This window comes from Nyctibius grandis, chromosome 8 (genome assembly GCF_013368605.1).
Source record: "Nyctibius grandis isolate bNycGra1 chromosome 8, bNycGra1.pri, whole genome shotgun sequence".
NCBI classification, from domain to species: domain Eukaryota; kingdom Metazoa; phylum Chordata; class Aves; order Nyctibiiformes; family Nyctibiidae; genus Nyctibius; species Nyctibius grandis.
Genome location: NC_090665.1, coordinates 10,367,899 through 10,392,523, shown reverse-complemented (window position 1 = coordinate 10,392,523; position 24,625 = coordinate 10,367,899). Strand labels below are relative to the sequence as shown.

At 44.8% G+C, this 24,625-nt stretch overlaps 1 protein-coding gene across 5 annotated transcripts in view; it reads right to left on the bottom strand.

The window, feature by feature from the left end:
- ABCC5 (ATP binding cassette subfamily C member 5) overlaps window positions 1–24,625 on the bottom strand; it is a 73,650-nt gene that overhangs the window by 11,736 nt on the left and 37,289 nt on the right. The window contains exons 19-33 of one of the 5 annotated variants that reach the window (XM_068406830.1): window positions 24,119–24,265; window positions 23,633–23,762; window positions 22,924–23,077; window positions 22,649–22,777; window positions 21,088–21,274; window positions 19,686–19,775; window positions 18,101–18,290; window positions 17,194–17,353; window positions 16,691–16,769; window positions 15,646–15,759; window positions 14,442–14,606; window positions 13,626–13,709; window positions 1,428–1,568; window positions 612–763; window positions 53–169 (exon numbers count right to left, since the gene is read on the bottom strand). In XM_068406830.1, coding sequence (XP_068262931.1) covers window positions 53–169; window positions 612–763; window positions 1,428–1,568; window positions 13,626–13,709; window positions 14,442–14,606; window positions 15,646–15,759; window positions 16,691–16,769; window positions 17,194–17,353; window positions 18,101–18,290; window positions 19,686–19,775; window positions 21,088–21,274; window positions 22,649–22,777; window positions 22,924–23,077; window positions 23,633–23,762; window positions 24,119–24,265 — 2,039 coding nt within the window. Of the gene's footprint in view, window positions 1–52; window positions 170–611; window positions 764–1,427; window positions 1,569–8,066; window positions 8,972–12,235; window positions 13,710–14,441; window positions 14,658–15,645; window positions 15,760–16,690; window positions 16,770–17,193; window positions 17,354–18,100; window positions 18,291–19,685; window positions 19,776–21,087; window positions 21,275–22,648; window positions 22,778–22,923; window positions 23,078–23,632; window positions 23,763–24,118; window positions 24,266–24,625 lie in introns of those variants that run through there. The other 4 variants (XM_068406826.1, XM_068406827.1, XM_068406829.1 and 1 more) reach the window with 4 other exon arrangements.

The window sequence follows — 24,625 nt, the reverse complement described above, 5'->3', positions numbered from 1 at the left end:
ATTGTTTTATTTTGTTCCCATTACACATTCCTGGGAGACTTATTAAACTCACCTTCCCCATATATATGGGCCATACAGACTCTCTGCAGCAGTCAACCAGCGCTCAACCATGCCAGAAAGCTTGCTGATGGCTGTTGGCAGCAGGCAAGGCTCTGCCCACACTCTGCTCCTGTCAGAAAACAGAAAACATCAGGTGATACTTCAGCAAACTGAATTATCTCTTAGAAAAAACAGCCCGATTTCTCACCACGCTTCCATGCATGGTAATAGTGCTAAGTGGTCTCACATCAGACTCAGGCCTTCTTTAGGCTAACATTCAATGGATACATGACAAGAGATAATCAAAGATCCCTTAAATCTCCTTAAGGCAATGAGGCAAGTAGCTGTAATGACTACAGGGGACAACAAGCAACATTTATGAAAGAGGGAAATATCTTTGCCAGTGCAGTGCCATGCAGTTCTTTACACCGAACTAAACCTCAAACTCTCTGAACGCTCACGGCTCATGGTCCCAACTATTCCCTGACCCATGACTCAAAAGTATTTACTACTTATAATCTGAAGCACTGCACAGAGACACAAAAAGCAGATGAACTCGCTGCAAACCTTACCTTGGACCTATGTCTGCATGTATAAGGTCTCCTGCCACCAGGGCCACTAAGTACGCAGGAACTGGATATTCCATGTAAAATTGATATACACCTTCCTCTTCTAAGTAGGTACTTTGGGTGGCACTCATCAATACCTGGATGCCTGCTGGAGCCTGGAAGACCAACATCATATACATCAACTCACTAGATGATCACAGCTGAATCACTACACCACAGACACCTCATGGTTTTTTCATCTATGCCTAAGAGGATGTACATTAAAAACAATTATTTAGATAACACAAAATATAAGATTTCTGTGGGGTTTTTATACCACAATCTACCCAGCCCGTGAAAACATACCAACCAAAAATATTACTCCTCCTATATTGCATGGGTTCTTATGCCAGCTCCCCCAAAAGTGCCCACGTATCAAAGAATTGCATCTATACAAAATGCAACATTATTTGATGCTGCTTTCATAGAACTTTGGTTTTTTCCAAAAACTGATAAAATAGAGTATTATCGTCAATAACCACTACTGGAAGTGACCTGCCAAATTCTCTCTTTCATATTATCCATTTCATGGTTACTCTTTCAACACTGAGTACAGGGAAGGCAAGACCCAAGCGTGACAGGCAACAGAGCTGCCTTTGTGGCAGTACCTCGATTCTATTCCAAGAATCAGAATGGGATCTAAAAAATCCTGTATTTTTTATAACGCTGTGTCACAATGAATATTTTATATCATATACCCACACACAATGCAACTACGCTTTCACAAGTTAACAGCAGCCAAGTGCTCCATAAACCATTTATAGCCGTTTGGTCGCTTACCTTGACGGTAGCTGAATAGGTACATTTCACTGCTGGTGTGTCAAAGCAGGGGAAGAAAGACCGGTTACACACTGAGTGGCCCTGCGTGAAGACAAATGGCTTGGCATTGCCATACGTCAGTTCTGGATCCAGCCACCAGATCTGTTGAAACATAATGTGAAGAAGAGGTGAGGGTAAGGGAGAAAATCGCAAGGATGAACTGCCAAAAACCAAACCTCGAAATCGAGAGGACTGTGGAAGAGGAGCTGGCTCCCCAGATGCGAACCTGGCACAGGCATATTTCCATTTCTAACAATACATCTTTCTTCTCCTATTTATTTGCCATCACTACACAGAGTAATTTCTCACTGTCTGAATGCTGAGTGGTGCCACACAATGTAGTGTCCTCCAGCCACTCGCTATTTCTGTTATATCGATTTGCTTGGTTAATAACAAGTCCCTAACAAACATCCACACAACCTTCTTCTCAGAGGGAGTACTCTGAATATCTTCATGTTTTTAATTCAACATGAACAGGAGTACTAGGGGTCAGGTAGCACAAGCTGCAAAAAAAAACCCCTAAACCCACAAACCAAAAAGCCCTGCAGCTGAACAGTGTACACAATATTATCTCTGACCCTGACACTGCCCTCCTGGTTGAAGCATCAAACTTTTTGACACTAAGCAAAAAAGTCAGTATATGTAAGAAACATCTGGTCAGTGACACTGGAGGCCTCTCTGTACAGAGTGGATAAGGAGATTCTGGGTGGTCACAAAAAAAAAAAAAACCGCAACAAAACCAGCACTGAGCATGTCAGTTTTCAGTATCAAACAGCAAATAAATCATGAGTCAGACTCTCAGCAAATAATTAGAACAGATTAAGAATAATAAGAAAAAGTGCAGTGATTTGCCTTTTTGGTTTTTCTGTTTCAAATGCAATGTTTATGCTTTCACATGCTCCCTGCCTCCAACTTTGAAGTGTAGTAACAATTTTAAATAAGGATTTTCTTGTAATCCTAGAACTCTGGAGCTGAACTTTTACAGAAAATATCAAATATTGTGAAACTCTCAATAAAGTTGGAACCACTGGAAGTCTTGGGAACAGTCCAGCACAAGGAATAAAATTTCTGAGTCTGCTGAATTCTTAGATCAAAGCAACCAATAAATCTGAATTCAGGGAATAGCAGTTAGTGCAGACACTAGTTCAATTCTGGTCCTCAAGAGAAAGCAATGAAATACAGAAGAGAAGCCTGGGTACTATGTCTGCTCTGGTTTTAACGACATACTACATTCTGTCTCCTAGTTAACCTCTCTGTGTTCTGGAAGTCAAAGTTTTCTCTCTCTCCCCCTGTCCTATAAAGTTATTCTTTGTTTTCTTCTTGCCTTGCCTTTAGACCCTTCTCCTCAGATGCCAATGTGCTCCTCTCCCAAATCACCCACTTCAGCAGCACCCCTGGGGATCAGTGAAAGGTAAGGAAAGGAAACATACTGTCAGCAGCTTTCAGTTATTCATGTAGAGGTTCACACTTCCACTGGCAAATGGGGTTTTTTTGGTGGGAGGCATTACAAAGTTAAAAACCTTTATCTAGAAGTAAAATTAATCTCAGAGCAGCATTCTTATCTTGAAATTTGTTTTAAGATTACCCTCTCCTGTTTCAAGCCTGTTGGGCCAAAAACATACTTAAAGCGTGACTTCTGATGAACCTTGTCTCATTTACACCATGAGGGCTACGGCTATGCAACTGTTCAAACCCATGGGCTGCATTTCAGCATATCGCTAACCAAATCCCTAGGTCACAGCTCAGGTGTACACCATAGCTACAGATCTCCACTCCATGCATACCTGCATTTCATGGCAACGAACATCTTCTCTGCGATGTGACACTGTGGAACTGAAGACAACTATTCCAGAAGGCATTTGGGGACACGTCTCATTAAAACCCACAGTCTGAAACTAATAGCTTCCCCCCGGAGCACATATTCACATAAAAATGCAAATGCTATGTTTTAATCCAGGGTAGTAGTTTTCTAATGATCCAGGAAGGAGGCTCAGAAATTAAGTTTTTAAAGATCTGCCCCAATGCCAACTTTTAAAAACACTCCTCTGATCAGTGGCTTTGTGCTTATATCACAAAAAGTCTGACTTACAATCTGTGTCACTGGCCCTGCTGAAGAGACTCACCTTCAAAAGGTTCTGTTTCCTTTGCTTTTTGAGAGACAGAAGAGGCTAACAAAGAAAACAGAGAGATAAGACACCACCAGACCTAAGTTGCAACACTGGAGTAGGAAGGAAAAAAGGGTTGACAGATGATGTCTTTAGAGCAGAGAGATAAGGGGAAGTTCTCCCTGACCAGCGCAGGAAGAAAACATAAGCAGGAAGCAGAGGGGAACTGAGAAGTTGATTCTTGTTTACAAGAAAGTCCATAAATTAAGGACAATTTCTTTTCAACCAGTCCCCCTTTATTTGACATTTGGTTGAAGTTAAATGAAGCACCAGCCCCACAGGGCAAGAGGGAAAACACATTTGCAGAGGATGAAGTATTTTTTTCCCCTGTTTCCTAATGTCTGCAGCTACACGGCAAGCCTCCATCTCTCTTTCCAGATGCACTTGGAACAATGATGAAAGTTATCGTGAAACAATATAAATAGATCTGTAGTATAAATAGACCAAGCTATGCTGCCGGACAGAGGCAGGACTATGGACTGGGGAGAATGAGTATAAGCAGTGTCCCAGAAAGGAGTGCAGGGAGCAGGGTACTGCTGGGGGCGGAGCAATACACAGGGACAGTATTTGGGGCCACATCATCTACTCGACATCCAAATCCCTCCTGTCCTCCCCTTTGGAAATATACATGATGTCACCATAACGTTCAGCATTTTTATCTAGTTTTTTATGTATATAGGAGAGCAGTTTCACACATTAAAGCTGTTCTATGGTGCATTTTAAGTAAAAACTGCTGCTTAGTTCCTCTGCTGAACAGCAGCTTTGGGCAGTCCAGGTTTCCCCCTGCCCACATACTGCAAAGCAGCTCACACTTTATAAGGCATCTACCAAGAACATAATTTTTATTTATTAGATTATAATATTTTACCGAAATCCAGCAACTGACAAAGGCAATTAGCTAGGCCTCTTCCAATTTTAAATCTCTCCATGTTTCTACCTGCATTATTGATGAAGCTCCCAATAAGAGCTGCAATGCCACAGCTTCTGTTCTAGACCAACAACAGGCTGCTCCATCTGATGACAAAGAAAACCACACAGCTGAGATGCGGAAGATGTGACAGCAGCAAGGCACACCTGGACAGCAAATCACTATAGGAGGACTGACAAATCTAATGGAACAACAAGGAAGTTTCCAGCACTGCAAAGAGGGCTCTTCTCTTTGCTAAATCCTGAGGCTGAGGAAATGCTATCACTTTTTATACCAGAACACAGAGCAGGGTTTGCATTTAAGGTTGTCATGGAAAGAAAATACCACTGGTGTTAACATGTGCACTGCCAAATCAGAGGTGTGACACAGTGGGCAAGAGACAGATGAAGATTTTTCTCTCGGGGTGGGGGGGAAGTCTTATGAAAGAGTATTTGTAGGACCAAGAAGTAAGGGGTGAGAGAAAAGAAGGGGAGGAAGAGCATGACTGCTGTCAGTGACACACCTGATCAGTGTGTGCCTTCAGCCCACACCGTGAGAGATACACAATGTTTATGACAGTCTTGCTTCTGATGTGAACTGGTGATGTACCGAGCATATGGTTTCCAAACAGCACAGGGAGCTGGAATGCTCTGTGAAAGGCAGATTTAATCTCTCAGCTGTCTCTCAATGTCCATCAAACAACGAAAGATCTTGGCTCCTTCCTCCACACGAGAAACAATGGGACAGTCAAATAACATATCTAGATGGCTCAAACCAAGTATATCAAGGCAACAGGTTTCCAATTTTAAACAGACTATCTCTGCTGCTGATCTTACTGCCAACACATCCATGCTGCACTGTAACATGACTTTACTGTTTTATAGGTCCCACAAGTATCTTATGGGTCCCACAGAAAATAAACCCTGACCTAAAAAGATTCTTTTCAGAGAAATGCCAAAGAAAACAGAGCTTTTAGAAGAAAGAGGTCTAACACTGTACAGTTGCTTCACTTACACAGAGAAAAGGGACTGTGAGGAAATGTACTAGATGTGAGTATAAACCAGTTCACCCTTATACACACATGGGTTACTCATCCCTATTAAAATGCAACGCTAGGCTGAAAAACAGCAATGACAGATAGTGCTACAATAGCACAAAAGGACTTTGGATCAAAAAAAAAAATAGTTCAGCGTGCTGAACATGAAGGCCTAGAACAGGTGCTACTTGAGGACAAATATTTTGCCAGCCAAAATCTACAACAGTGACCAAGGAAAGTGGTATGATTTATGTCAGTGAGCACGCCTGCTTCTGCTTTTCAGTATCACTTGAAAAGGGCAGTGCACACCCCTGACACTGTAACCATCAATAATCTTTTGACACTAGTCCTTGCAGCTTCATTTCAGCTGAAGCAGTACACACCATTAAAGCTAGTTCACGTCTGATCCAGGGGAAGCAAGACAAACAACAGATAAAACAGAAAAAATACCCTACTCTCAGCATCCTCACATATGTAACGTTCATGATGGATTGTGAAGGTGGCAACATGTTAACGCAAGGTGAGATTAAAGGAACATCACATCAATCAGTGCCCTGCACCTTTCGGTGGTTTTCAGATCATTTCTAAAGCCAAGTCTCAGATCAGTATTCCGTTACATCTGAGATCATTTCTCCATAGACACAGCAGGACAGCCTGCCCCTTTGGCAACAGGGCTGGCAAAACCAAGGAGAAAGCACAGGCTAGCCTAAAATAAAACAATTTGTTCAAGAGGAGGAAAGTACTTCATCATGCACTTCATGAGGCACAGCTCAGCCAGAGAAAGAATGATTATAGAGCACACAGCAACACCAAATTAGCTTTAAAGCCTTCCCACCATAAATAAGGCATAGACTGGACAAAAGAAACAGGTTTCTTTACAAAATCTTGAAAAAAAATAAAGAACAGAATCTTCTGAACACACTGTGGACCCTGAAAGCCATCTCCCATGTACCTCTTCAGTGCAGAAAAACTACAGCAGAGTATTGTACCAGGGAATATTAAAACCAGGAGCTCCAGAGGTGAAAAGGAACAATATCCTCACTTACAAGTGGATCCGGACTTTAGAAGTGTCAGAATTTCACTTCATTTTTGCACTTTCAGGGAAGGACCAGCACGTTAAAAGGTCACCATATAACAAAAGGAAACCTCTGTCAATAAAAATCTTCATGTGGAACTCACTATTCCGAGTAAGCCAATGTATTAAGACTATCCAGATCATTCTGAGGATGAAGCTACTTTTGTGAGCTTCAATGTACTATTAAAATTAGACAGAAAAAGATCCAGCAAACTCATTCTATTCAGCAACACTCTGCTTTCATAAGGAAAGGCCTAGTATATCCTTGCTATTAGGTTATTTTTCATGAAACCGTTATGTCCAGTTCCCCCTCTTGTTAAATACATTGTAATAGTCAAACAGATCCACACATTTACTGGTTTTGACCACTGCAACAGCAATACCAAACCAGCACGCTGAGAGTCAATTCCATTAGGCAGAACAGAGGCATCAAAGTTGCAAGAGTCTCAAAAAAACATCCCTTTTGCAAATAAATTTATGACCCTCATGATGAAAATCACCTTAGTTTAATTCCCAACCTGAACAGACTGAACAGTAACAAAAAGAACTGATGTTCCAGCGATAACTTTGTATTTTCACTGTCATAATTTCTTAAAAACACAAGATCTGCTAGACAGCACCTAAAAGGCCAGGAACAAAGTGCTTCAGGGGTTTAACAGAAGTGACAGAATTTACAAAGCATCTCACCACTGAAGGCCTGTCCGCACAGACACGGAAACACCTCCCGTGCCCGCATTGAAATGGGTGTTTTGGGCCATTTCTCATCCTTGTTTCCCAGCAGAAAACTTGTAGGAATATGTGGAATTTCCTCCTGCTCTTCTCAAAGCTCCTGACCATGGCTCGTTGGAACGCCAACCAAGGCGCGCAAGGCCTGATTTTGTAAGCACCTGGCAAACCCACAGGGAAACTCCTGTGTTTGCGTATTACGTAACTTGGCCCGAAGAATTCAGTCGAAGCCGGAGTTTTCAAACTTTCACTCTCTTTGCCAACAACTGCAACGCCCTTAAAGGCCGAAAGACTTTAAAATTACTATCGTGACCATGAGTGAATGGCTTTGGGGGAAGGAAGGAGGGCGGCCGGGTCGGTAGAAGCATCACTGCTGAGAGCGGTGGCAGCAGGCAGGGGCCTGGCACCGCCGAGTGCTCCGGCGGGCAGGGGCCAGATGCTGCTGACAGGCGGGCAGGCGGCTGTCAGGCGAGGAGGGAAGAGGCAGCGCGGGGATGGGGACATAAAAGGAGGGGCCGACAGGGAAATAGCTCCCGCTGCCTTTGCTGGGGGCCAGGGCGCTTCCCCGACAGTCAATCACAGCAGCGGGGGAAATGGGAGAAAGGCGCGGGTGGCACAGGGGGGGACCGCCAGCCCCGGGACCCGGTTTCCTATTTTATGTCCCCACTACCGCCCGCAGCGCGGTACTCACGGCGGGGCCGTCGGTCGTGGTGTAGCGGACGATGATCTGGAAGGGCTGGTGCGGCTGGAGGGCGGCGGGCAGGGAGACGGTGAGGGACGAGCCGTAGTCGGTGAAGGGGTCCACCCTGAAGCCCAGCGGGCAGGCGGCGCAGGGCGGCTGGGCGAAGAGGGGCACCGGCGGCGGCGGCTCGGCGGCTGCGGCGGGCGGGGGGCTGGCGGGCGGCTCCCCCGGGGGGGCGGCGGCGGAGGGGGGCAGCGGGCCGGCGGCGATGCAGGGAGCCGAGAGGAAGGTGGCGGTGGAGGGCGGGCTGGCGGCGCAGGGCGGCGCGCAGGGCGGCGGCGGCGGCGACGGCGGCGGGCAGGGCGGCGGGGGCAGCGGGGCCGGGGCGGCTGTTTCGGCGGGCGAGAAGGCGAAGGAGCAGGGCGCTTCCCCTGCCGCGGCACGGCGGTAGGCGGCCGAGAGGACGTGCAGGGCCGGGTGGACGTCCAGCACCAGGGCGCGGGGCTGCGGCCGCAGGGCGCAGAGCTCCAGCACCAAGCAGCCCGCCAGCGCCCGCGCCTCGGGCCGCAGCTCCAGCCCCAGGTGCAGGTGGCGGAGGCTGAAGAGCTGCGAGCTGGAGGCCGACGCCACGTCCGGCGGCGGCTCAGGAGGTGGCGGCGGGGCCGGCGGCGCCTCCGGCCCGGCCGCGGACCCCTTGCGGCAGCAGCACAGGCCGGGCGGCCGCGGAGCCGTAGCTGCCATGGAGCGGCGGAGGAGGCGGAGGCGGCGGCTGCTATGTGAAATCCATGGGCGGGCGGGGAGGAGGCAGGCCCCGGCGGCCGGAGCGACCGGGGCGGGGAGGGGAGGGGGGGGAAAGGGCCGCGCAGGCCCCGCGCGGCACCGGCCAAGGGAGCGCAGGGCCCGGGCCCGGAACAGCCAACGGCGGGCACGGCCGCCAGGCGGCGCCGCGCGGGGCGGCGGGGGGGGGCGCTCGAGGGCAGTCCTGCCCCGCCCCGCCCCCCCCGGGGCTGCGCGCGCACCGGGGGGGGGCGCCCGCGCGCCGCTGCCGCCAGCTCCGGAGCGTGGGCGGGGCCGGGCGGGGCGGTCCGTGCACGCGCACCCTGCCGCGCGTGCCCGGCCGTGGGCGGTGCGCGCGTCGCACCCGCCCGCGCGCACCCGGGCCGTACCCTCCGCACACCCCGGGACCGGCTCCGGCCGGCACGGACACCCCCAGGCAGCGGTCACGTGTGCGGGCACCCGCACCGCGCGCCCACCCTGGCCCGCGCGTGCAGCCCTGCGCACCAGCGGCGCCATCCACCCCACCCCTCCTGGACACCCGGTTCACGGGGCAGCACAGGACAGCCCCAGCCCCTTCCAGACCGCCGTAGCCGCCCCAGCCCTCCTGCCAGGCCCGGACCCACCGGGCCCCGGTGCTCCTGCTTTGGGGGCAGCTCCTGGGGCACAGCTACAATGCCCCGCTCAGTTCACGCTGACCTCAGGCAGCCTCACAGCCGGCCCTGCCTCTTCTGCACAGCCTGAATGCTTCATTTTCACCGTCCCCCTCCCCAGTTCCAAGGCAAACAACCCCAAACCCTCCACACCACGGCTCCCAGCAGCACTGATGCATGCACCCTCATCTCACCGGTACCTATTTTGGCTTCCTGGTCACACTCCTCACATCTCGCTCACAGTCTAACCCTAAATAGCCTCGTCTGCCAGGCCCCCATACACCCCCTTTTTTTAATCTCTTCCCTCCCACCTTGGCTGCCCATAGTTGCCTCCAACATCCACTCCAAACTGCCCCCAGATCCCAGCTCAGACCTAACGTACTCTTCCCCAGCCCTTGAGGCAATCAATCATACACCATCCACTGCTGCCTTCCTAAATCAGAAAGGACAGAAACAACAAATTATCATCTTTATACAAGCGCTTGTTTCTCTGCACAGCACCAGTATGAGACAGTAAGCTGGAAAGAAGGAGGCGTGAGGGAAGTAACTGAGTTGAACTCCACGCAGCCCAAGAGCAGCGTACAGGAAATCTCTCATGTAGTCACACTTCTTTAAGTTATTTTCACTGTCATGCTTTGCATACCTCAGCCGCCTGATGAGTCTCCAAGGCACATCTTTGGGATGACACGGGAACATTTATTACACGGTTCTGGGTTTAATGAACCCATAGTGGTACATTCTAAAAGCCTCCCAAGCCTTGCACTAGTGACAGCAGTATCTGCACCGAGTTCCAATTGAGTTTCCACTGTATCGTCATACTCGAGGCAGAAACTGTGGCCCCAGCACAACGTGGCTGCTGTCACCAGCTGAACCAAGGGTAAAACAAGTCACAGTATTATCCTAGACTGACCTGAAGCTGGCACTATGAAGAAAACCTTTGTGCAATTGCTTATATATAGTAAAAAACACACTACAGTTGCAATAAAAAAATAACAAGGCAGCATTCAGGAAAGCTCTTTGGTTGATGAGGGCATTACAACCACCCTGCATCTTCTCAGTATGTTCTTTTGAAGCCCATTCAAGAAGTAATTTTGTCTTCAATCCAATCCCCTTCTAACTAAGAGAGACGTTTTGTCCTGCCAACCTTTTATCTCCACATCCTCCTTTTCTAAACCAAATTTTCTGCATTTATCCTTTCCTTCTGATACCTTCTCCCACTCATGCCATTTGCCTTTTGAAGTAATTGTGCTTTCTTAAACTTTGTTCCCAGCAATGTACTAAGACTGCTTGATCTCCCTCTGGCTTTCACCTAGGGGTAATACACAGGCCACAGCCCCAGACCCTCGGGATCTGACCCTGTATGATCTTTACCGAAGGCCATGGTGAAGTCTCCTCAGGAGTTCAAAATAGCACAACTTCAGGGCCTGGCTTTAAACTTAATTACATCAATCTAACTGCACATTAACTCCATTGGGTAATTTTAGAAGAATCCTACCTGTGTTTTGATTGAAGTCCCAAGGAAATGCAACATTTCCATTCATCGGATAGACGAGGTGAGCAGGAACACATTCTCTCTTAGAGTCTCTAAGCTTATGATAATGAATCGGGATCGGCTGCACTCACTGCATTTGGACTGAATGAGCAAAACTGATGCAACTGAAATTCCCAACGGTGATACAGCAAACCAATTATTCCAGGCAAATCTCTCTAAGGTTGCACACCTGTGGGTCTTGGGCCATGGCCTTTGCTATATACTAAGAAGGATGTGTTCTCTCACATGACAACTGACTGAACTGTTTTAACCACAGTCCTAGGCAGATGTATTCCATGTTCTCTCCCTCTCCCCTTCAAGCCTTCATCTTCACATTCTACCCAGCTCTACTTTGAGGGAAGAAGCAGGGCATTACCTCTTAGTGGTCTATCACCCCTGCTCCTTCGTGCCTCTCCCCAGTTTCTTTTTGTCCTCAAGTATCTGACCGAAAAATAACCCCCCCACTTAGCTGGGTGTTCTCTGGAGAGAGGCATATTACTTCTCCCTTTGCTAACCACAACATACAGTCACTCTCTTCCTTGAACTGAGTAACACTGAGCAAAATGGCAGCCAGTCCCTGATGTAGAGTAAGCTTGAGGCCAGGCCTGTGAGTAGAGTAAGATCGGTGCTAGTTAACTCTTGCTTAGGACAACGCTTACTAAAGAACAACTACAACAAACGATGCTTTATGTGCTGCTATCTTCAAGTTGTAGTCTAAGCTCTGTTAATGCCATGATTTGCCTGAGGTATTGGTAGGTAGAAATGCTTGTTGCTGTGACTTTGCAGTTATGTCACATTATAAACAGTAACACTTACAGGTAGAGAAAGTGGAAAAATCTGAGCCTAAGAAGGATCTTCTGTATTCCCTCTGACCCCCCCCCTTGCTACTTGGCTTGAATACACTGTAAATTATTACTCCCTGTACTACTCAACACAAACATATATTGCAAGCCACCCCCGTGCTGGCGGGCACAAAAACTACCCACTACACTGTTAAAGAAACGCTTCCACTCTGAAGGAAGAAAGATCGGGCCATGGTGGCTAGCAAGAAAAAAAAAAGAAAAAAGTCTGCAAAAACTGTCCCCCAGGGCTCAAAAAGGTGAGAAGTGATTTATGTGCCCAAAACAAACCACTTAAGCCAATAAAATTTACAAAACCCAAAATAGTTTTATTTACTTTTCAGATTTCTGCCTCCATGAGACATTTTGCAAACATGCTAAGGCTACAAAATGTCCAAGTTGACAAAGACATGCAACGCTGACCATTCAATAAGTCACGGCTATTATAGGAGCAACCGTGCCCACCCGGGCCACAGGTCCTGTAAAACAGGGATGGTGTACAGTGATCATGGCAACATACTACGCAGGACCTAGTAACCTGAGGTAGGTCTCTTTACAGTAAGAAAATGATGTCCTACACCAGTGTTAGATCCTGATCAACAGGAACCTGTTTAAAGTTCCAGAAGACGTGGGGTGAGGGACAAGAGTGCAATAAAGAAACAGGAGATATTGATGTTGTTTAACCTTAGTATAAGTGAGCAGAACAAAAGAGTTAGTGTTACCCATGCCAGTGAAAGCCAACCTAGACCTCTGAGGAGTGTTAGCAGCTTCAAGATAAAGGAGTCAGTCAACTGAAGCAAGTCTGAAAAGGTTTTCCTGCTAGCCTAACAGGGTATGACTTGAACCTTATGATTAATTTGTTACAGATCATTCCATGAACAGTTAGATTTTGGTTGTGTTAGATCAGCAAAGCAGGAAGAGCTTGGGCTTGCTTGTATTAAAATAAACACTGCTGAAACAGTAAGAAATACTGTATCAGGACGCTGAGAAAATATGAGGCCTTATTGTGACCCAGAAGTGGTTCTCCACTCAGGAGATCACTAAAAACTCTGCTTTGGGAAAGCATCATGGGAAGCAGCAGCCGCTGCCGTGGTGAACATTAGCGATACTCCAAATAGCTTTGATAAATTACAATGCAATAGAGTTACACCACAGAGCTCTTCTCCCCTGTGCTAGACAACAAAGATGTGACAATAAAGGACACTATTGCAAAGCTTCACTTCCACTCAGACACGCAGAAAATCCGGCACTAGGAAAAGACTAACTGTAAAAGACAAAATGGTGTCTGATACAGTCCAATAACAAAGCCAGATCTCTGGTACCGTAAACTGTACAAAAATGATAGAAAAGAATATGCACTGTTATTAATACAGTGCTTATTTTAATATAAAATAAACAGCTTACATTTCCACTGTAAATATAGGCTATATACAGAATTATGTATAGATATAGCTACATGTATAAAGCTTCATTATAGGCCTCTGATACATTTATAACTATGGCTCCCTGAGCCATTTGTAGAGTGCATTTAATAACAAAAAATTAGTAATATGGTTATGGAATAAATACAATAACAAAAACATGAAGAATTCTTCTGACAAGGTTTTAAAAATCTCTCTGGCTTGACACATTGTGCTAAAAATTAAAAGATGAAAAGGCAATAATCTGTTTAAAGGAGGAGGAGGAGGAAGAGCTGGCCTGCCATAGGCAGGGAACGTAGCTCTCCAAAATTAAGGTGACTTTGCCCTGAATTTTAGCCCTTGACAGCAACCTTGTTCTCCGCAGCAGCAAACATAGCATAGAAGCGCGAGTTCTCATTGGCCAGAAGGGCAGACGGCGTGTCGAATTCCACTACCTAAAAGCAAACAAGGCAGGTAAAGTATGTCAGTAAAATCCAGCGGAAAATGGATTCCCACCCCTTGGACTTGTGACACAGTAGTAAAGAAGCCAAAACATGGCAGCAATCTTTAGATGAGACAACAGGCAGTGAACGTACGTGCATTTATGCATAAACACTGTAACCTGGGATGCTTCGAACTAGTTCAGACAAACACTGGAACTACCCATCAGGAAGCAACCTCTGGTGGCTCTGGCAAACAGAAGCAGATGCTATGGGGTTTTTGCTTTTCTCTACCTTTAAAAGCCTTGCCAGATGTTCTTACATTTAACTGTTTATGGCTCCCACATGGAAGCTCGAAAAGTGGGTAAAGTCTCTCTCATATGCCTGTTTGATAGCACAGGGCTTCATGAAAGTAATGGAAAACTGCCACTGAGCCCCAGCAGAGATGCTTATGTTATTACATTATTACTATCTCAGAATTAACCTACAAAGGGAGTTTTAAAAACACTTTTGAAAGAGAGACTGTTACTCTATGGTACTTTCTTGGAGTGTAAAAGAAATTTTGCCCTCTTTGATCCTGTTATGGTCAGGCAATAACTGATTCTATTGGAGTGTTATTACCAAGGATGCAAATGAACACAGAGGATTTTATACCCTGCGGTACTAGCTGTTCCTTCAGTTCAGCCTGCACATATGGCATCACCAGACTGCCACAGGAACTGCAGCCACAAAAGTCTTTCTGCTTACCTGTCCTTGTGTTAGCACCATGATGCGATCAGAGCCCAGTACAGTATGCAGGCGATGAGCAATTGTTAACATAGTGCAGTCTGCAAATGCCTCTCTGATAGTCTCCTGAATCAGTAAGTCTGTCTCTGTGTCCATAGCAGCTGTTGCTTCATCCAGTATTAAAATCTGAAAGCAGCCCATAATCCTGGCTGTTACCCATTGTAACGCTTTCCCTCCCTGAACATAAAAATATGTAGAGTGGGCAGAATTACCATGACCAAGAGTTGTCAGAACTGGCAGTCCTTACAGAGCTGTGGTCACAAAGGTAGGTTTTACAAGCACCCTTTCAGTTTTCTTTATCTAATTGCCTTCAACAAAGTTACCCTATGGATCACACTTGCATTTTATGGTCACATCCTGGAGCCACAAGATGACTGGGTTCTGACATGGGCCTCAAGTTTTCCCTACTTTCAGTTTTACATACAGCAGCTAAACATCAAATAAAAATTTTACTGGTAAACTAATCTGACACATCGTTGGTGGTGACATTCCTTCTGGAATGAGTCAATACTGACTAGGCTTACTAGCTTTCTTATGCTGGAAAGAATTACCCTTCCTCTCAGACTCAGACATAAACTGATTTGTCAAAAGCTAAACTAGATTTGGTTTGTGCAGGTACTGCAGAGAGAGCAGTAACTTCTGCTGAGTACTCTGGCTTTAAAACAGATGCAGAGTGAACCTTAAAATATTATGGTGTGCAATGTTTAAGAAAAAATGATGTTAGAATCCTGGTCAATCTCAATTCAAAAGTCCTTCTCACTGTAATTATTATTTGTCTTCCATTCCTGCAAAACCTTGAACTTTGCTGGCATAGCATGGTCCCAAATTCCACTTGGAGACTACATTTTAGTGGAGCACCATGTAGAAGGAAAATACTTGGCTGACATTCACAAAAAGGTGGAAGAAGGAAAGAATCTGATGCTCACCAGTAACGGGACACTCTGAATAAATGATTAGGCCAGTCTGACACCCTATTATTAACACTAACAAGCAATACCTTTCTGATGGCAGGACATCACAGGAGCTAGCAGCTGCCTACAGATGCCTTTCTAGTTGTTCTAACCCTACACCCTCTGACAGATAGAATGAATCTGGCACAAAAAAAAGGCTTGCTCAATCCTATCAGTTTGATATATCCAGCTATTTCTCTCATTGCTATGCTCACCTTGCAACGACGCAGTAGAGCTCTAGCTACGCACAGTAACTGTCTCTCTCCAACTGAAAAGTTTTCCCCATTTTCCATTACTTCTGAATCAAGTTTCATAGGCAGCTGGGCAACCTGTGTAGGAAAGAAGAGGCAAAAATCTTAGAGCATTGCACAGATTTTTTGTATCGCCATGGTATGAGATAAACAGTTGCTCCTCCTGCAAATCTGATTTTGCCCATGTTCCAAAATATCGCTCACACTTTGCCATCCATCTCTCCCTGTCTCTATTGGGGAAGTTAGTAACAAGCAATTAATGCTAGAACAGCAATACATCAGACTTGCTCAGTTCAGTTGAAATGCCTGTGACTCAGTGATAGCTCCTAAGAACACCACTAGGACTAAGCTAAAAGAGCTGTATCATCTCAGCAGGCAACCCTGGAATGACTTGAGTACAAAGTATTTCATTTCTAGAAAAAAAGCATGCCATGTACAAAATCATATCAACATGAATACAGATCTCCTGACAATCTTTCTCACCAAGAGAAAAGAGTGAGCCTAGTCCCCGCAGAAATTACTGCAGCCTATGTACCACAGCCATACATGCCATTGGACTTACAAGAAAAGAATTGGAAATGTCATGGCAGTGAGACTTGCTGCAGAGGGCCTTGCAAAGGGCAGATTTTAAGTTCAGTATAAATGTGCATGTGTGACATTTACACTCACAAATGTAAATGTAGAATGCACACCTAAGGCACATCCAGAAAAATGTCACTTGAAATATTGAGTCCATGTGATGAAGCAGCACTCTGCTATCCTATATACTAAAAACATACACACCCAAAATACAGCATGTTCTCCAAAAAAAAAAAAATCAGTCTGATAAAATCAGGAAAAAAAAAAAACCAAAAACACAACAAACCCAGACAAATAAAGCATAGACATCGAGGTGGAAAATTGCAAAGAAAAAGCTTTATCGAAAGGTCTCTGAAGTAGCTACTAACAGAATATGTTTGTTTGGAAGCCAAAACACAAACACGCATCTCATAGGGCACATAATACTTACACACTCCTTCATATGAGTCCTTTCCAAAGCATCCCAGATTTGCTCCTCACTGTACTGATTGAAAGGATCCAAGTTTGATCTGGAGGGGGAACCAGAAAACATAACCAGAATTTTAATACAGCAATGAATGGCAAAACAGCAGTGTGCTAATTCATCCAGACGCATGATTCCCATCTAGCCTTCCACTGACAATTTCCTTGCCAAGGAAATCAGATGCTCCCAGCACACAAGGGTTAGAGTAGCCAAAGAACAGAGTAGAGATGGAAGACAAAGATACAAAAACTTCAATCAAATCCAAAGGGAAAGCAAGACTTCCATAGAGGATGATCACATCCAGTTCTGCACCGGGCCAGCTAAAATCATTTAGCTGTGCTTTTTTCCTTTCAAAAATAGAACAGAAGCTAGGGTGCCTGAGAACTAGAACTCAGATAGGTGCCTGCTGAGATGTAAGTATAAGCTGGTAGCCTGCTTAGTCCTTCTTGCCTTCTTATGGTCTCACTAACCTCACAGTGCCACTGAACAGCACAGGTTCCTGAGGAATTATTGAGAGTTTGCTGCGAAGATCTGCCAAACCAATGTCATTTATTTTCACTCCATCAATTTTAATGCAGCCTCCAGACAGTTCAACCAGACGAAATAGTGCCATTCCAAGGGAAGACTTCCCTAAAAATGAGACAGGAAAAACAATACTAGTGTTTCTACAGTCACAGCAGCTTTGAGATGAGAAAGCATTTTAAAAGCTGTCCATGTGTAAGAAAAGTGTTTTAAAATACCATAGAGTCCTGGCAAACAATGCTGGTAACTGCTGGGGTTCAGCCTTTGAGCTTCTAAGCAATTGTAGGGGCAGCTCCTAATCTCTTCTCACAGAAGCCACCCCTGCAGTGCCACCTCACCCTCATTACCAAAACCTTGCCACGTAAACCCAATACAGCAATATTAATTGCTTATTTAGAAATTACATTTTGGAGTTGATTTAAGTCATCTCACAAACAAGGGTTTTGATTCTTCACGTTACAGACTTCTGAGATAGCTTAGAGCCAAACCTGCCTGCAGTATCAGTACACAAAACTGTCATGAGAGTCAAATAAGCTGCAATGAGCATGTTGTAGGTAGCATTCTGTGCTGACAAATGGCTTGGGTCGATAAACTTTATGAGCATACTGGCTCAAGCATAGCAGGATACCCCTCTACTTTAAACAGAAACTTGTTTTCATTATTGTTTACAGGAATCCTGCTTATATATGCACATGAACAGAATCCACCACTGACAGACTGCTGGACCACTCCTATGCAATTAGCAGTTTATTCAAACACAGAGAAGACAGAGGAGAACCAATATGACTGCCCCACTCTATTCTGTTCCCATTCTGTAAAAGTTGTAATTTAACTCTGCTTAGTGTTTTTCCTTACCTGAGCCTGTCCTTCCCACAATGCCAATCTTTTCCTTCGGTTTGATGGTAAAGGACACTTTTTTAAGTACTAAAGGGAGGTTCTCTCTGTACCGCATCTCTGCATTTTCAAAAACAACTTCACCTTCCTGTGGCCAGTCCAGAGGAGGAGTTTTATTCTTAATTCGAGCAGGAGCTTCCAGGGAAAGTGTCTTTTAAAAAAAAACCAAAAAAACATAAGTTCATTTTCCATTAAACAAAACACCAGAAAGGAAAATTATCAGTTGCAGCTTTCAGCAGTTCTTCCCTGCAGACTTGGCCCATATCAGTTCATGGCAGTTTTATCACGAGCCATGTGGCTGGATGCAGGCCCAGTGGTTCAGAAGTCTGCCGTGTTACATTGACCACACTGTTATTCCCCTCCTGCCTCAATAATGACATTGGTCCTTCTATGCAACAATTTTTTCATCAATGGAATTCAAAATTTATTTTAGGCCTATTATTTATGAGCACAATTTGCTATGCCATGCCAGTGTCACCTCTGTTGATTCTGACACAGAAGAGAACATCCATGTGACACATTGTACAAATGCTACGCTCTTCCTTCTCTTCCTCATTCTCCCCTGTTCTATTAAATGACTGAGTCAGTCGGGCCCCTTCCAGCTTGCTCACTTTTGCTATTTTACTCTGCCCCTCATTAAGCAGTTCACAGATTAAACAGAAAAGCAGAATCTCTGAAAACCAAACATGTGCCTTTATAGAGTTTAGAATGAAGCCGAGGTCACTTTCCCATATTTGGCACAAGCAGCCTCAGAGAATGGCAAGAAACTTAAACACATACAAAGTAACAATCTCCAACCGAACCAGGCCAGTCAACTGCTTTACAGCCACTACAAAGAAACTAGCCCTTCTGGAGTGTGATTTTCCTCATTCTAATATAAACACTTCAAACGGGTAATAAATTGCCCTCTGGAGATACCCATTTCCTACACTGACTATAGAGAGATCCCACAGGGACCATGTCAATTGTGGACATCTGCAACATCTAGTTAGAGACAGATTAATTGTACCCCAAGGGTTTGAGAAAAACAGCAATCTTCTACAACAGTACTCCAGTTCTTTGAGCTTGGTGCTCCTAACAGCAACCTCGAAACCCGCACTGAAAGAAGCCAAGCCTGGGACTTCGTAAGACACAGAACTTGAACAGTGTTTCACTGCTCCCCCACCTCTTCACTTTAGATTCAAATTAGTTTTACAGTTTCATAATAAAATGGCTCCCTAGAGATCCAAATAGGAAAAATCACAGAAAGTGTTGCCTAATAGTGATATAAAATGATAGACAGTAACTAAAAAAAACAAACAAACCACAACAGCCTACAACTATAGGTTTTGCCACTGAAGGCCTGACAGTGATAAATGCTTATATAATGCTTCATAAAACAAATTCGCTCTGCAGTATTAGAGTACATGCATTAATGTGTTTACAAGATCAGAAACATACACTCTGTACTAAGGCAGACTATGGCTAACTTTCTCTTCTCTTAGGCCAGCAACATAACAAGCAACAAGAAACTTTACAACAGGCAGTTGAATGTATTATGTCCTACCTTGATATAATGATCGATCCTCTCCACTGAGGTGAAGCGAGCCTCTGTCTCTGAAGCAAGTCTGACTGTAAACTGGAATAACCCTGTTAACTGTAGTGATGGGAGAAAACAGACAAATTTAGAGACCTGTGATTTACTATTGAATTAAGAGATGAACCTAATGGATAGTGTGGCCAACAGGACTAGGGCAGGGATCGTTCCCCTGTACTCGGCATTGGTGAGGCCGCACCTCAAATCCTGTGTTCAGTTTTGGGCCCCTCACTGCAAGAAAGACATTGAGGTGCTGGAGTGAGTCCAAAGAAGCGCAATGAATGTGGTGAATGGTCTAGAGCACAAATCTTATGAGGAGCGGCTGAGGGAACTGGGGTTGTGTAGTCTGGAGAAAAGGAGGCTGAGGGGAGACCTTATTGCTCTCTACAACTACTTGAAAGGAGGCTGTAGCGAGGTGGGGGTTGGTCTCTTCTCCCAAGTAACAAGTGATAGGACAAGAAGAAATGGCCTCAAGTTGCACCAGGGGAGCTTTAGATTGGATATCAGGAAAAATTTCTCCACTGAAAGAGTTGTCAAGCACTGGAACAGGCTGCCCAGGGAAGTGGTGGAGTCACCATCCCTGGATGTATTTAAAAGACATGTAGATGTGGTGCTTAGGGACATGGTTTAGTGGTGGACTTGGCAGTGCTAGGTTAACGGCTGGACTCCATCTTTAAGGTCTTTTCCAACCTAAATGATTCTATGAGATTTGATACAAGTACTTCTGACATTGGGCACCATATAGCTAAGGTGCCCAAGGCAAGTTAATTTTAGTTAATTTTTAAATGACCACAATTTATTAATCACTTGGAAAGCTAGCAGTTTAGAAAGGTTTCCCACAAGCAACAGCTTTAAATATTAGCTGTCTAAGTTTTGTAACTTCACCTTACTACCACCAGGTGGCAGAAAAGGCCAAACAACAGCTCTAACAACAAGTACTCCGGAGCCCTGAAGTCTGTCTAACCGGCACAGCTGCAACGCTGGATGCTGTTCGCTGTGAAAACATACTGCAGGCAATGCATTAAGACATCAGTTTGGCAAATGTCTGATGTATCATCAATCCAATTTCTGGAAAAATCCAGGAAAATTGCTAATATGCAGCATATGAAGTATCTCAAATGCTTTCTACTTCATCATTTACAAAGAGGCAGCTCCCAAAACAATAGCCTTAAGCACCTAACTCCTCATATTAGTATTTGACTGCTAGAAAAGGTCCTGACGCTGAATTGCTTTCCCCTCCATTACCAAAAGGGGTAACAGTACCTTTTTCCATTCTAGTGCATTAAGGAAAGTTTTCAATGGTGTGTTATTTTTACTTACTAGCAATAACTACATTCAATGAGAAATTAAATATTACAGTATGTGGACATACCTGCACAGCATATGAGATAGCCAGCCCAGCATAGGCAGGAGGAATCTGGCCATGCATTAAGACAATCATAAGGCCAGTGGTTGTGATAAGAGCAATGCTGATAATGTCCAGCCGTACAGCTAGCCAGCGCATTGCACAGCTGAACAGGTAAAATGGTGCCTGATTGTCATCTAGGAGCTCCTGATACCTGAAACAAATACAGGAAAGGTTAGTAGACCTCCATGAGCCTGATGTTCTACAAATAGCAGAGCTACATAAACCCCTGTTCCAGTATCAGAACTCAGGGTGGGAAGATGAGTACATCATTGACATAAAGTCTTAAACTAGGCCATGAAAGCAGCGTTTACAAGCTTTACTGATTAATGTCAGATATCTACTTAGCTCAAACTCTCAGAAGTCAAATTACCAAGTTTCTGTGTACAACAATGAATTATACTGGGGGTGAATCAAAATCCAGGGACATGACACACACTTTCACCTCAACTTCACCTATGCAAGACCTCACAGAGGACACTTGATGGCTACGAATTACTCCATGGGGAACAGCAGCAGTGCTTCAGAATATGCACAAAATATGTGCTATTTTATACACATGTGTGAAAGTAAAGTTACACTAAGCTTTGACAGGACTGGTGACACTAATTAAAACACATCAATAACCATTTAATTTACAATCCTGACACTGCAGAGCTGAGAAAGTATATTTAAGGAGAAACACTTGAGAGATTCACAAAGCCAGTAACTAGATTTTCTGATTGTGCAACTCAGTTTTACATCAATCACTGTTGCACAGTGCGTGCAGTGCCTTAGTGCTTTAGCAACAGCAATGCTAAGGGACTGCTATTTGCACCTCTGCAACCTTTCATCTAAGCCGGCAGTGTCTTTCCAGAGCTTCTGTGGCAGTTTTCCCTGTGCTCCCACGCTGTTGGTCTCATGACCTTCCACCTGCAAAACCCTGATATTGTTATGGCAGGTTCTCACGGGAAGCAACTACCACTCATGTGAGAAATGTTTCACTTTCCCTCGCTAACATTTGTTTTGCAGATTTTAGATTATACTAGAAAAAACCAAGCATAGTGCACAACTAGGTGGCTAACAATCACTTAAATACTTGATAAATGCTATCCAATTATACATGTGCACAGAGATTAACAGCTCATCAATATGCACACTGAGGTTTTGTTAGCATACTCTAACTAATGCTAATACCATCACAAGGAGAAACAACCAATAGAAAGTATGAGCAGGCCCTGATGAAGAGTATATACTACTAGGGAAAGAGTATGGCCAAAAAGTTGCCCTCACCATTATCATCACCACCTGCTGCACTGCAGAGAACTCCAGAGGAGGGCATTCACATGGAACGCCACCACTGTTCTTCCCAGTTGGCTGCTGGGGAGTTTTCCCTCCTTGTTCTCCATTTTTTCCCCCGAAAAGTACTTTCACTCTTAGAGCCAATGCATGCCACCAGCCATAGTCTTCATTAATATATCTTTCTGAATGTAAACCTGTTGCACCCTGCTTTGTGCTCCACCACTCTCAGATGGATATCTAGACTGACCTGTGCAGAAATTCCTGTCCTTTGTGGTAGGCATGGATTGTAGAGAGACCCTGGATGCTAGATGTAATATGAGACAGGAATGGAGACTGTGTGATGTTGTCCAGACGCTTGAGCTCTCGAATAAAGACTCTGGAAGGAAAGCAGCACTTTTAAGTGACATGTACAACCACCATATGCCAACCACTACATTGATGCACATATACTTGAAAAACCCTATGCCCTTACTAACAGGTCAAAGTATCTCTACTTTTGGTCAAAGCAGTTGATGCACTTACCTCGACACAACATGCAGAACCGTGAACAGGACAATGAGGGGCCCCACTGCCACCAGGAACCAGGGGAAAACCCCAGAAATCACCCCCACACAGAAGAACACAAGGATGACATTCTGGATGAACATTTCTGCTTGAAATGGCAAACGAACATCAACTGGAAAAGATGGAGGGAAAAGAGGAAGATCTTGAGTACAGAAAGCTAAAACAACCTGTATAAAGCAATTCAGTCCAGCTGTACATCATCATCGACAAGGAGAGTGATTTCTCATGGCTTATTCAAATTAAAAATGTACATTTTTATTACAAGTGCTTTTATCTTCCGAGACGCTAGCAGTCTATCCAATTATGCTCATTTGCAGAAATAGCACTGATGCAGCTCTGACCTAATTACCACCCTTTGCTGCACATCAGCTTCACCCTGATACTCTAGGTTCCCGCTGCATTAGCTGCTAAGAGTTCGTGTGCAGTCTGTAGGTACAAAAGCAGCTGCACATTTTCTTCTTTATAAGTGAACAGATAGACTTCAGATATCAGCTGCCTTCTAGAATCATAACCCAGGTATATCCCAATTCCTGCTTTGTCTATTACAAGTACACATTTGGCAACAGATATAAGGTACGATCACCCCAACAGCAAGAGACTGCAGAATATTAAGGAGTTAACTGGAAGGTCTGAATGGGGGATTTACAGCGCATACAGTGAGAGATACCTTCATCCATATCTTTGGAAAACCTGTTGAGAATCCGCCCAGTGGGTGTAGTGTCAAAGAACTTCATGGGGCTACGCAGAATCCGTCGAAAGAGCTCATCATGAAGCCTTGAGGATGCTCTGAGAGTTCCCTGACAATGCAGAAAACCGTTGCAGTGTTATGAAAGGATGTTTGCCTTCCTGTCACTGCCCCTCCCCTGGGCACCAAAACATTCTGCTCATTTCCTCTCTCCAACCATAAGGTTTTTTTTCCTTGCATTTTGTGCTTTCAACCAGTGAGAGGAAGCTATTGATACAGGCAGAAGTTTAACAGAAAGCATGGTGCAGCCCCAAGAGAGGACTTATGGAAACCTCACAATACATGATCTGACTTCCTCTGGCTCAAAAGTCTCTCTTGGGAAGTGACCAAAAGAACCACGGTGACAGCAATATGCAGAAGTAGGGGCAAGGGGTGGGGTGGCATAAGAAAAACAGCACTGGCACATACCTTTACAAAGACAACACCACGAACAGCTTTCAGGATCAACATAACTGCCATCGACAGTGCATAGATGCCAGCATAGTAATGCATGTGAGGGTTATCTTTCATACTGCTGCTTATGACAGTATCATTCCCCAAAGTCACAGTGGTGTTCTGCAGAAAATTCAAGGTTTCAGTGAATAGTTAGTTAAGACACGGATTAAGCATGTATACATTACACATGGTAGAATATAACTGTCTTGTGTCCCCTCCCACCATATATTTCTTCTTTACATAAAGTACTTCAGTGATCTTTGAATACTTCAGGAAGGTTTCCCTAGCAGAGATACTTGACTTGCAGATTTGTAGCCCTTGGCCTTTTTCCTACAGTATCTTTGAAAATACAACCACAATACCTACTTCATTTGATTCCTAATCTCTCCTTTCATGCTTATCATTTCTTGTGTTCTTCTGAACAACACCAGATACTTGCATACCACCACTCCTACTACACAGTAATATTCACCTTGGATA